At 46.2% G+C, this 13,013-nt stretch overlaps 1 protein-coding gene across 3 annotated transcripts in view; it reads left to right on the plus strand.

The window, feature by feature from the left end:
* sun2 (Sad1 and UNC84 domain containing 2) overlaps positions 1-13,013 on the plus strand; it is a 70,295-nt gene that overhangs the window by 30,068 nt on the left and 27,214 nt on the right. For 2 of the 3 annotated variants that reach the window (XM_033013548.1, XM_033013549.1), the window contains exons 7-8: positions 2,885-2,937; positions 10,340-10,425. In XM_033013548.1, the coding sequence (XP_032869439.1) occupies positions 2,885-2,937; positions 10,340-10,425 (139 nt within the window). The remainder of the gene's footprint in view (positions 1-2,884; positions 2,938-10,339; positions 10,426-13,013) is intronic. The other variant, XM_033013550.1, reaches the window with a different exon arrangement.

The following is a 13,013-nucleotide window of genomic DNA, read 5'->3' on the forward strand; positions in this document are numbered from 1 at the left end:
GTGACTACAGGACGATTAGGTTTAATATAGTTATGGGTAGGGACGGAGGGGGTCCACTTGTTAAAATGCACAACTGGGGTAAGGCCAACTTTGAGTACATGAGAGAAAGTCTCGCTCAAGTTGACTGGAGCAGGTTTATTAGAGGGGAAAGGAACATGGGCAGAGTGGGATGTTTTTAAGTGTGCTGACGAAAGCTCAGCATATGTACGTCCCCGTTTGAGCAAAGCAGGCAAATGTAAGGAAGCTTGGCTGATGAGGGAAATTGAGGCATTGGTCAAAAACAAGAAGGATGCATGGGACAGGTATAGGCAGCTGGGATCAAGTGCATCCCTGGAGGAGTTTTGAGAACTAAGGAGTAAACTGAAAAAGGAGATCAGAAGGGCAAAAAGGGGCCAGGAGAGAGCTCTGGTGGGTAGCAACAATCCCAAAAGATTTTATAAATACATAAGGGGGGAAAATGGTAACTAGAGAGAGAATGGGACCTCTCAGGAATCCTAGCAGTCACATCTGTGTGGAGCAACAGGAGATGGGCAAGGTCCTCAATGAGTATTTCTCCTCTGTATTTACCAAGGAGACAGTAGGATGGAGGAATTTGGAGCAGTCAATGGAAGTGTCCTGAGAGTTGTCAGTGTTACCATCGAGGAAGTACTGAAGGTACTGTCGTGTTTGAAGGTAGACAAATCTCCGGGACCTGATCAGATATATCCGAGGACATTGCGGGAAACTAAAGAGGAAATTGTTGGAGCCCTGGTTGAAATTTACGAGTCGTCCTTAAATACAGGAGAGGTGCTGGAAGACTGGAGGGTGGCAAATGTTGTGCCTCTTTTCAAGAAGGGCTGCAGGGAAAATGCTGGGAACTATAGGCCGGTGCGCTTAACATCTGTAGCTGGAAAGTTACTGGAGAGTATTCTGAGGGATAGGTTATACAGGCATTTGGATGGGCAAGGGCTGAATGGGGATAGTCAGCATGGTTTTGTATGTGGGAGGTCGTGTCTCACAAATAAGATTGATTTTTTTGAAGATGTGACCAAAAAGGTCGATGAGGGCAGAGCTGTTTGACAAGGTTCTGCATGGTAGGCTGCTCTGGAAGGTTGGATCTCATGGGATGCAAGGAGAGATAGCTGAATTGATAGGAACTTGGTTCCGTAGAAGGAAGCAGAGCGTGATGGTGGAAGGTTGCTTCTCGGACTGGAGGCCTGTGACTAGTGGTGTGCCTCTGGGTTCGGTGCTTGGCCTGTTACTGTTTGTCATCTATTTGGATGAGAACATACTGGGCAAGATTAGCAAGTTTGCAGATGATACAAAAGTTAGTGGTTTTGCAGATAGTGAAGATGGTTGTGAACGATTGCAGCAGGATCTGGATCGATTGGTCAGGTGGGCAGAGGAATGATTGATGGAACAAAGTGTGAGGTGTTGCGTTTTGGGACATTGAACAAGTGCAGGACCTACACAGTAAATGGTAGGCCTCTGGGTAGTGTTGTAGAGCAGAGGGATCTAGCGAATAGTTCCATGACAGTCAAGTCGCAGGTAGATAAGGTGGTCAGTTTGGCACTTTGGCCTTCATCAGTCAGAGCATTGAGTATAGAAGTTGGGAGGTCATGTTGCAGTTGTATAAGACGTTGGTGAGACCGCATTTAGAATATTGTGTTCAGTTCTGGGCACCATGTTATAGGAAAGATATTGTCAAGCTTGAAAGGTTCGGAGAAGATTTACGAGGATGTTGCCAGGACTAGAGGGTGTGAGCTGTAGGGAGAGGTTGAGAAGGCTGGATTTCTATTCCATGGAGTGCAGCAGGATGAGGGCAGATCTTATAGAGGTATACAAAATCATGAGAGCAATAGATGCACAGTTTCTTGCCCAGAGTAGGGGAATCGAGGACCAGAGGACATATGTACAAGGTGAAGGGGAAACGATTTAATAGGAATCCAAAGGGTAACTTTTTCCACACAGAGTGTGGTGGGTGTATCGAACAAGTTGCCAGTGGAGGTAGTTGAGGCTGAGACTATCCCATCATTTAGAAAAAACAGTTAGATAGGTACATGGATAGGACAGGTTTGGAGGAATATGGACTAAGCACCGACAAGTGGGATAAGTGTAGCTGGGATATTGTTGGTCAGTATGGGCAAGTTGGGCCAAAGGGCCTGTTTCCAAACTGTATCACTCTATGACTAGTCTGTGTAGGGTAGTGTTAGTGGGCGGGAATCGTTCCTCGGTGCTGACTCGGTGGGCCGAAGGGCCTGTTTCTGTGCTGTGTCTTTAAACTAAACTTAAAAAATGATAACCCATTTATTGTACCCCAGATAAACCCACCACAGGCCAACCCACTTGTACTACCCCAGATAAACCCACTAGAAACATAGAAAAATAGTTGCAGGAATAGGCCATTCGACCCTTTGAGCCACAGACTATAAGATAACCTGCCCACACTCTACCCCAGATACATCCAGCAAAGAACAGCCCTCTGATCCTGTACCCTAGGTTGACTAATCTTTGCACCAGTGTCACTGTGGCTCTGAGCTTTGGGTGTGTGGAGTGAAGGTCTGTCAGCAGCGTGGGTCCATGGAGGGGTCTGTCCATCTCTTGACCATAATCATTGACCTGATTCTGTCTGTTTGATGGGAGGATTCGATTTGCTTGAAACGTGTGTGTGGGAAGGAACTGGAGATGGTGTTTTAAACCGAAGATAGACGCAAAAAGCTAGAGTAACTCAGCGGGTCGGGCAGCATCTCTGGAGAGAAGGAATGGGTGACGTTTCAGGACAACGCCCTTCTTCAGACTCCAGAGATGCTGCCTGACCCACAGAGTTACGGCAGTTTTTTGTGTCCATCTCGCTTGAGACGGGGTTGGGTTCAATAGCCGGCTGACGTGTGTGTTTCCCCTCCAGGTTTGTCCCTCACGTGAAGAAGTGGATGCTGCTGGTGTTGCTGGCATTACTGGGTAAGGACCTGCTCCATTTCACATCTCACTTCATCGATCATTGATGACTGCAGGACAATATGAAGAGAAAATCTTCACTGAGGGTTCGAGCAGTTGTGGCAAAGCATGAGGAGAAACAGTCATGTTGAGAGTAAAGGATTAAAGGTGGAGGGAAGGATTGGGGTGGGTCCTGGGCTGTATTTAGCAGTCTGTTTGACAGAACAACACTGGTGAATTTATAGTGTCAACTGAGTATCCGGAGCCCAAAGTTCTTATTGGAATTAGAGAGTGAGGTCCAAGCAGCTGAATTGTGGTTGTGTTATATTGTTCATAAATTATAGGAGCAGAATTAGGCCATTTGGCCCATCAAGTCTACTCCACTATTCAATCATGGCTTATCTATCTTTCCCTCTCAACCCCATTCTCCTGCCTGTTCCCCATAACCTCTACACCCGTACTAATCAAGAATCTTATCAATCTCCACCTTAAAAATACCCATTGACTTTGCCTCCAGAGATTCACCACCCCCTAACTAAATAAATTCCATCTTGTCTCCTTTCTAAAGGTACGTGATTTTGTTCTGAGGCTATGGCCTCGGGTCCTATACTCTCTCACTAGTGAGAACATCCTCTCCACGTCCACTCTATCCAGGCTTTTCACTATTCGCAAGTTTCAATGAAGTCCCTCCTCATCCTACAGCGAGTACAGGTCCAGTGAGTACAGGCCCAGTGCCTACAAATGCTCATCACACGTCAACCCACTCAATCCTGGGATCATTCTCGTAAACCTCCTCTGGACCCTCTCCAACGCCAGCATTTCCTTCTTCAGAGGTGGAGCCCAAAACCGCTCACAATACTCCAAATGTGGTCTTGCCTGTGCCTTATAAAGCCTCAGCGTTACATCCCTGTCTTCATATTCTATCATCAGGGTGCTTGTATTTGATAATCTCGGTGTTCTAACGCGTGCAAAGATGCTAATCTCCAGATTACTCCCAGTAGCTGGTACAGTGAGTGTAGGTGTGGGATGGGCGATGAGTAGGGGAGTGATGGTGCAGGAGAGAGGGCTGAATATTCCTCGGGCATTGACACTGGTTCTGAGGGCAGGTGGCACCTCGAGGCTGGGACCAATCTCCTCGATGGGTTTGCTAACGCCGTTTGGATGGGTTGATATGCTTTGGTATGGAAGGAAATTTGAGCCAATATTTGGGGGGAAGATGGGCAGAACAGGGAACAAGGGCATGAAGTTAGTGAGTGTTTGGGAGGAAGAGGAAAGAAAGGCGGAAAAATCCAATGGAGGAGTGTGGCCCCACTTGATGCAAGGATTCCATCGAGGGGAAAATGTCAACGGCTAGAGGGCGTAGCTTTCAGGTTAGAGTGACGATGTTTAAAGGAGATATGGCCCCAAAATTGTTATTTAAGAGTGGTGGGTATCTGGAACGTGCTTCCCGGGATAATGGTGGAAGCAGATACGATAGTTGATGTTTAAGAATATTTTAGATTTTAGATAGGCACATGGATATACAGGGAATGGTGGGAAATGGATCACATGCAGGTTGAACTTAGTTTAACTTGGCATCATGTTCGGCACAGACATTGGGCCGAAGATCCTGTTCCTGTGCTGTACTGGTCTATGTTGCAGGATGACTTGCTTTCACTCTGATTTTGTTCTGGGCAGCTCATTATGGAGAAGGGAGACTGAGGGATGACAGTACTAGTTAATGAAACGCTGTAAACTGTGAAAGGGATGATATGTGTAGGCAGGAACTGCAGCTGCTAGTTTGAATCGAAGAAGGGTCTTGCTCCAAAACGTCACCCATTCCTTTTCTCCAGAGATGCTGCCTGTCCTGCTGATCTTATTTCAGCATTTGCGACTATCTTCAGAAGGAATGATATGTTAGAAAGTCATCAATGTCGAATGTAAGATCAAAATGGGCAATTGCTGGCTTGTGAGTGCACTGTTGACCCCAAATAGGGTGTGATGATTCATAAATAGAGAGTTCATAAGGATATTTCCAACAAGTGTAAATGTGCAAGGCTGCTCTAGATGTCAGCTGATCTACATCGGTGAGACCAAGCGTAGGCTTGGCGATCGTTTCGCCGAATACCTCCGCTCGATCCGCATTAACCAACCTGATCTCCCGGTGGCTCAGCACTTCAACTCCCCCTCCCATTCCGAACCCGACCTCTCTATCCTGGGCATCCTCCATGGCCAGAGTGAGCACCACCAGAAATTGGAGGAACAGCACCTCATATTCCGCTTGGGCAGTCTGCACCCTAGTGGCATAAACATTGAATTCACCAATTTCCGGTAGCCCTTGCTGTCTCCTCCCCTTCTCAGCCCTCGGGTTCCTCCTCTTCCTTTTTCCTTTCTTCTCCCCATCCCCCCCCCCCCCACCCCACCCTACATCAGTCTGAAGAAGGGTTTCGGCCCGAAACGTTGCCTATTTCCTTTGCTCCTTAGATGCTGCTGCACCCTGCTGAGTTTCTCCAGCACTTTTGTCTAACTTAAATGTGCAAGGACAATGTTGTTGGATTTCAATTCCCCGGAGGTGAACCTTGATTAGTTGTAACTATTCATACGAGGGGGATAATATTGTTACAGTAAACAAATGTGAAATATTGTATGGGACGTGCAGAGAATAAGGGGAGGCATCAAGAGTCCTGTCATTTTAGTCAATGGGTAACTCACCAGGCTCGGATGAAATGTATCCCAGGATGTTGAACGGAGCCAGGGGAAGAAATTATAGATGCTCCAACCGTGACATTTTAATTCTTCCTCACTGCAGGAGTAATACTGGAGGATTAGATTACTAACATACGGTTGTTTAAAATGGGAGCATGGGAGAGCCCAAGAAATTACAGGCCAGTTAGCTTAACCTGTGGAGGACAAATGATTGCAATAGATTTTAACTGGTATAAAATTAATTTAGAAATGAATGATTTTTAGAACTGAGAGTAAGCATGCAGGTAAAGCAGGCAGTGGAGAAAGCTAATGGCATGTTGGCCTTTCATAACAAGAGGAGTTGAGTTCCTTCTGCCGTTGTACGGAGCCCTAGTGAGACCACACCTGGAGTATTGTGTGCAGTTTTACATGCAGTCATGTAAATAGATTTATTTATTGAAATCATATTCTATGTCGCTCTTCCAGGGAGATGCTAACTGCATTTCATTGTCTCTGTATTGTACACTGACAATGACAATTAAAGTTGAATCTGAATCTAATCTGAGTTTTGGTCTCCAAATTTGAGGAAGGACATTCTTGCTAGTGCATGTCAATTCTCTGGATGCTTTCAAGAGAGTGAGATAGAGCTCTTAAAGATAGCGGAGTCAATGTATATGGTGAGAAGGCAGGAACGGGGTACTGATTGTGGATGATCAGCAATGGTCATATGAAATGGCGGTGCTGGGTCGAATGGCCTACTCCTGCACCTATTGTCTATTGTCTAAAAGTTGAGTTAAGGAGAGGTCATCAGGATGGAGTTCATGCAGGAAAGCTCTGTTTGACTGATTTTTAAATGTTTGAGTTGGTGACAAAGAATTGATAAGGGCAGCATGTTTCATGGAGACTATGGTTTTCATTAAGGTTTTTGGCAAGGTCCCACATGGCAGGCTGGTCAAAAGGTAAAAGGTGAGTGGTACATTGGAACCAAAATTAGATTTGTGGTAAAAAGCAAAGGTTAATGTGTGGGAAGGAACTGCAGGTGCTGGTTTACACCGAAGATAAACACAAAATGCTGGAGTAACTCAGCAGGTCAGACAGAATCTTTGGAGAAAAGAAATAGGTGACGTTTTGGGTGGAGACCCTTCTTCAGACTGAGGGTCGAGGGAAAGGGAAATGAGAGATATAGACGGTGATGTAGAGAGATATAGAACAAATGAATGAAAGATATGCAAAAAAGTAACTGACAAAAGAAACAGGCCGTTGTTAGCTGTTTGTTGGGTGAGAAAGTCTATAGACAATGAAACTCATCAAGACGACTTTGAAGCTGGTACAACTTGGGTGGGGGAGGGATGGAGAGAGAGGGAATGCAAGGTTTACTTGAACTTATAGAAATCAATATTCACACTGCTGAATTTTAAGCTGCCTAAGTAAAATATGAGATGTTGTTCCTCCAATTTGTGTTTGACAGTGGAGGAGGCCCAGGACAGAAAGGTTAAGTGTGGGAATGGGAAGGGTAATTAAAGTGTTTGGCAACTGGGAGATCTGGTAGGTCCAGGCAGACTGAGTGCAGTGAGCGGACAGAGGCGACTGCATACCTTGAATGTTGGCAGGCAGGTTTGCCACTGCTACACGGGTGGTTTTAAACTGAATAAGGGGGGTGGGGCGTCGAATGGGATAGTGGCGGATGGAGTTAAAGGGAAAGGGTTTCTTAAATGTGTGAGCGTAGAGACAGAGGGGTGTAAAATGAGGGTAGAAGCAATGGGTGGCAGGCAGACAAAACCAGGACAAAAATCAGAAAGGGCCACTTTTCAACATAATTGTATAAGGGGTGAGAGTGTTGTAAAAACAAGCCTGAAGGCTTTGTGTCTCAATGCAAGGAGCATTCGTAATAAGGTGGATGAGTTGAATGTGCAGATAGCTATTAATGACTATGATATGGTTGGGATCACGGAGACATGGCTCCAGGGTGACCAAGGCTGGGAGCTGAACATCCAGGGAAGGATAGAGAGAAAGGAAAAGGAGGTGGGGTAGCATTGCTGATTAGAGAGGAGATTAACGCAATGGAAAGGAAGGACATTAGTTTGGAGGATATGGAATCGGTATGGGTAGAGCTGCGAAACACTAAGGGGCAGAAAACGCTGGTGGGTGTTGTGTACAGGCCACCTAACAGTAGTAGTGAAGTTGGAGATGGTATCAAACAGGAAATTAGAATGCGTGCGACAAAGGCAAAACAGTTATAATGGGTGACTTCAATCTACATATAGATTGGGTGAATCAAATTGGCAGGGGTGCTGAGGAAGAGGATTTCTTGGAATGTATGCGGGATAGTTATCTAAATCAACATGTAGAGGAACCAACGAGAGAGCAGGCTATTTTAGACTGGGTATTGAGTAATGAGGAAGGGTTAGTTAGCAGTCTTGTTGTACGTGCCCCCTTGGGCAAGAGTGACCATAATATGGTTGAGTTCTTCATTAGGATGGAGAGTGACATTGTTAATTCAGAAACAATGGTTCTGAACTTAAAGAAAGGTAACTTTGAGGGTATGAGACGTGAATTGGCCAAGATTGACTGGCAATTAATTCTAAAAGGGTTGACGGTGGATATGCAATGGAAGACATTTAAAGACTGCATGGATGAACTACAAAAATTGTTCATCCCAGTTTGGCAAAAGAATAAATCAGGGAAGGTAGTGCATCCGTGGATAACAAGGGAAATCAGGGATAGTATCAAAGCGAAGGATGATGCGTACAAATTAGCCAGAAAAAGCAGCATACCGGAGGACTGGGAGAAATTCAGAGACCAGCAGAGGAGGACAAAGGGCTTAATTAGGAAAGGAAAAATAGATTATGAAAGAAAACTGGCAGGGAACATAAAAACTGACTGCAAAAGTTTTTATAGATATGTGAAAAGAAAGAGATTAGTTAAAACAAATGTAGGTCCCTTGCAGTCAGAAACAAGTGAGTTGATCATGGGGAACAAGGATATGGCGGACCAATTGAATAACTACTTTGGTTCCGTCTTCACTAAGGAAGACATAAATAATCTGCCGGAAATAGCAGGGGACCGTGGGTCAAAGGAGTTGGAGGAATTGAGTGAAATCCAGGTTAGCCGGGAAGTGGTGTTGGGTAAATTGAATGGATTAAAGGCCGATAAATCCCCAGGGCCAGATAGGCTGCATCCCAGAGTACTTAAGGAAGTAGCTCCAGAAATAGTGGATGCATTAGTAATAATCTTTCAAAACTCTTTAGATTCTGGAGTAGTTCCTGAGGATTGGCGGGTAGCAAACGTAACCCCACTTTTTAAGAAGGGAGGGAGAGAGAAAACGGGGAATTACAGACCAGTTAGTCTAACATCGGTAGTGGGGAAACTGCTAGAGTCAGTTATTAAAGATGGGATAGCAGCACATTTGGAAAGTGGTGAAATCATTGGACAAAGTCAGCATGGATTTACAAAAGGTAAATCATGTCTGACGAATCTTATAGAATTCTTCGAGGATGTAACTAGTAGCGTGGATAGGGGAGAACCAGTGGATGTGGTGTATCTGGACTTCCAGAAGGCTTTCGACAAGGTCCCACATAAGAGATTAGTATACAAACTTAAAGCACACGGCATTGAGGGTTCAGTATTGATGTGGATAGAGAACTGGCTGGCAAACAGGAAGCAAAGAGTAGGAGTAAACGGGTCCTTTTCACAATGGCAGGCAGTGACTAGTGGGGTATCCGCAAGGCTCAGTGCTGGGACCCCAGCTATTTACAATATATATTAATGATCTGGATGAGGGAATTGAAGGCAATATCTCCAAGTTTGCGGATGACACTAAGCTGGGGGGCAGGGTTAGCTGTGAGGAGGATGCTAGGAGACTGCAAGGTGACTTGGATAGGCTGGGTGAGTGGGCAAATGTTTGGCTGATGCAGTATAATGTGGATAAATGTGAGGTTATCCATTTTGGTGGCAAAAACAGGAAAGCAGACTATTATCTAAATGGTGGCCGATTAGGAAAAGGGGAGATGCAGCGAGACCTGGGTGTCATGGTACACCAGTCATTGAAAGTAGGCATGCAGGTGCAGCAGGCAGTGAAGAAAGCGAATGGTATGTTAGCTTTCATAGCAAAAGGATTTGAGTATAGGAGCAGGGAGGTTCTACTGCAGTTGTACAGGGTCTTGGTGAGACCACACCTGGAGTATTGCAGTACAGTTTTGGTCTCCAAATCTGAGGAAGGACATTATTGCCATAGAGGGAGTGCAGAGAAGGTTCACCAGACTGATTCCTGGGATGTCAGGACTGTCTTATGAAGAAAGACTGGATAGACTTGGTTTATACTCTCTAGAATTTAGGAGATTGAGAGGGGATCTTATAGAAACTTACAAAATTCTTAAGGGGTTGGACAGGCTAGATGCAGGAAGATTGCTCCCGATGTTGGGGAAGTCCAGGACAAGGGGTCACAGCTTAAGGATAAGGGGGAAATCCTTTAAAACCGAGATGAGAAGAACTTTTTTCACACAGAGAGTGGTGAATCTCTGGAACTCTCTGCCACAGAGGGTAGTCGAGGCCAGTTCATTGGCTATATTTAAGAGGGAGTTAGATGTGGCCCTTGTGGCTAAGGGGATCAGAGGGTATGGAGAGAAGGCAGGTACGGGATACTGAGTTGGATGATCAGCCATGATCATATTGAATGGCGGTGCAGGCTCGAAGGGCCGAATGGCCTAGTCCTGCACCTAATTTCTATGTTTCTTGCTTCAGTGCAACCTTTCTGCCTCTGCAGGTGTTGGCCTCTTGATGTTATCCAGAAGTATCTGGTCTCGTGCCGAGAAGCCGGGCGTGCTGGAAAGCACTCAGGTGAGCCCTCAGGTGAGTCCCATCCTTGTGCACTCTCGCTCTTCCTCCTGGCCCCTCCGCCTCCGCAGGTCACGGCTGCCCGTGAGCAGTCTAGGTGTCGGGTTATGGGGAGAAGGCAGGAGAATGGGGTTAGGAGGGAGAGATAGATCAGCCATGATTGAATGGCGTAGATGGGCTGAATGGCCTAATTCTGCTCCTATCACTTATTACCTTATTACCCTGGAGCTGTCCTGGCTGCAGGATCCCTCGCAGTCCATTCACCCCTTTCCCACATTCTGGTACAGCCACCAGCGACCCAGTAACTTGCACAATCACAGGAGGTCCTCGACACAATCATGTCCATCCCTGGGACTCCAGGATGGTCATGGTGTTGTAGTCATGCAACATGTTGTTAGTTGGCCTTGCCAAGCAAGTTGGAGAACTGGGCACATTTGGCCCACAGTCCTCTAAACCCTTTGTCAATATTTCTGTCCAAATGTCTGTTCAGAGTGTCAGAAACCAGTGAGTACCTGATGGATCTCGGCATTCACTGAAATTCTTCCACAGCAGTAGGAGCTTAAAATGCATATTTAAAATTCCATGCGTGGGTTTTAGTGGGTTGGAAGTTGTTCTCCGTCCTTCTGTGGCCAAGTCTGACCTAATCGGCCATCCTGTTGATCAGAATAGGCTGTCCTCCCTGCCAATACACTTCAATAGACTGTCCCTCTTGCCAATCACAATACCGAATACATTTGGCCGACTCTCCCTCCTTGTCTATTGTGCATTGGCTTCAATCATCCATCCCTCCCGGATTCTCACTGTGCCTTTGTCTGGTTGCCCGTTCACTTACACTGGAGGCCTGTCCTCCTGATGCAGCTGATGCTTGCAGTGGGAATGGCATGTGAATTGGCCGCAGCACTAGTGCAGCTAGTGGCATGTGCTTCGCAGATCTGAAAGGGAAGGGTGGGAGAGACAGAGTACCCAAGAATGACAGCAGGGGCAGTGCACCTCCTTGAATTCACCCTCTGAATCCCACTCCAGCCTGCCGTAACTGAATACTGAATCAAGGACAAAGCTGCAGGATCAGTTTAGTTTAGAGATAGAGCATGGAAACTGGCCTTTCGGCCCACCGAGTCCACACCGACCAGCGATGCTCGCACATTAACAGTACTACACACACTAGGGACAAGTTTACATTTATACCAAGCCAATTAACCAACAAACCTGCACGTCTTTGGAGTGTGGGAGGAAGCCAAAGATCTTGGAGAAAACTTATGCAGATCACGGGGAGAACGCACAAACTCTGTACAGACAGCACCCGTAGTGAGAATCAAACCCGGGTCTCTGGCGCTGTAAGGCAGCAACTACCGCTGCGCCACTGTGCCGCCCATAGTTCCTCAGTATCATTTCCCTGCATTAAAAAAAAAAAATGTTGTAATGTTACTGGGTGTGGAGGGTTTGAGTTAGAAAGAGAGGCCAAAGAGGCTGGGTCTTTACCATGTAGTGTAGGAGGCTGAACCTTATAGATGTATATAAAATGATGAGGAGCACGAAAATCAGTCTTTTGCCCTGGTAAACTAGAGGGTGTAGGTTTAAGATTAGAGGGGCAAGATTTAAAAGGGACCTGAGGTGTAACTTTTTTTGCACAAAGGGCAGTGTGTAAATGGAGCGAGCTGTCAAAGGAAGTTATAATAGAGGTATCCACCTCTATTATAACGGCAGCATTTAAAAGACACTTGGTCAGGTGCATGGACAGGAAAGGTTTGGAGGGGTATGAACCAGACACTAGCAAATATGACTTGCTATGTTTAGGAATACAGCATGGTAACAGGAGCTTCGGTCCACCAAGTTCTTGCTAACCATCGATCACCCATTCACACTAGTTCCATGTTATCCCACTTTCTCATCCTCACACCAAGGAGCAATTTATAGAGGACAAACGACCTATAAACCCACCCATCTTTAGGATTAGTTTAGAGATACTGCGTAGAAACAGACACTTGGGCCCACCGAGTCTGCGCCGACCAGCGATCCCCGTACACTAGCACTAGTCTACACACTAGGGCCAACTTACAATCTTTACTGAAGCCAATTAACCTACAAACCTGTGCGTCTTTGGAATGTGGGAGGAAACCGGAGCACAATAGACAATAGGTGCAGGAGTAGGCCATTCAGCCCTTCGAGCATTCAACGTGATCATGGCTGATCATCCCCAATCAGTACCCCGTTCCTGCCTTTTCCCCATATCCCCTGACTCCGCTATTTTTAAAAGCCGTATCTAGCTCTCTCTTGAAAGCTAGGGACCTGGGGAATACCCACGTGGTCGCGGGGAGAACGTACAAACTCCATACAGACAGCATCCGTAGTCAGGATCGAACCCAGGTCTCTGGCGCTGTAGGAGGCTGAACCTTATAGACGTATATAAAATGATGAGAGCCACCGTGTCGCCCCTCGGATGTGGGAGGAAACCGAAGCACCTTGAGGAAACTCCCGTGGTCATAGGGAGAATGTACGCAAGAGAGCACCCGGGGTCTGGGTCAAACCCAGATCTCTGGCACTGCGAGGTAACTTGGTCAGCTTCAATGTTGGGCTGAATAGCCTGTCTCCGTGTTGTATGATTC

Source organism: Amblyraja radiata, chromosome 38 (assembly GCF_010909765.2).
Source record: "Amblyraja radiata isolate CabotCenter1 chromosome 38, sAmbRad1.1.pri, whole genome shotgun sequence".
Taxonomy (NCBI): domain Eukaryota; kingdom Metazoa; phylum Chordata; class Chondrichthyes; order Rajiformes; family Rajidae; genus Amblyraja; species Amblyraja radiata.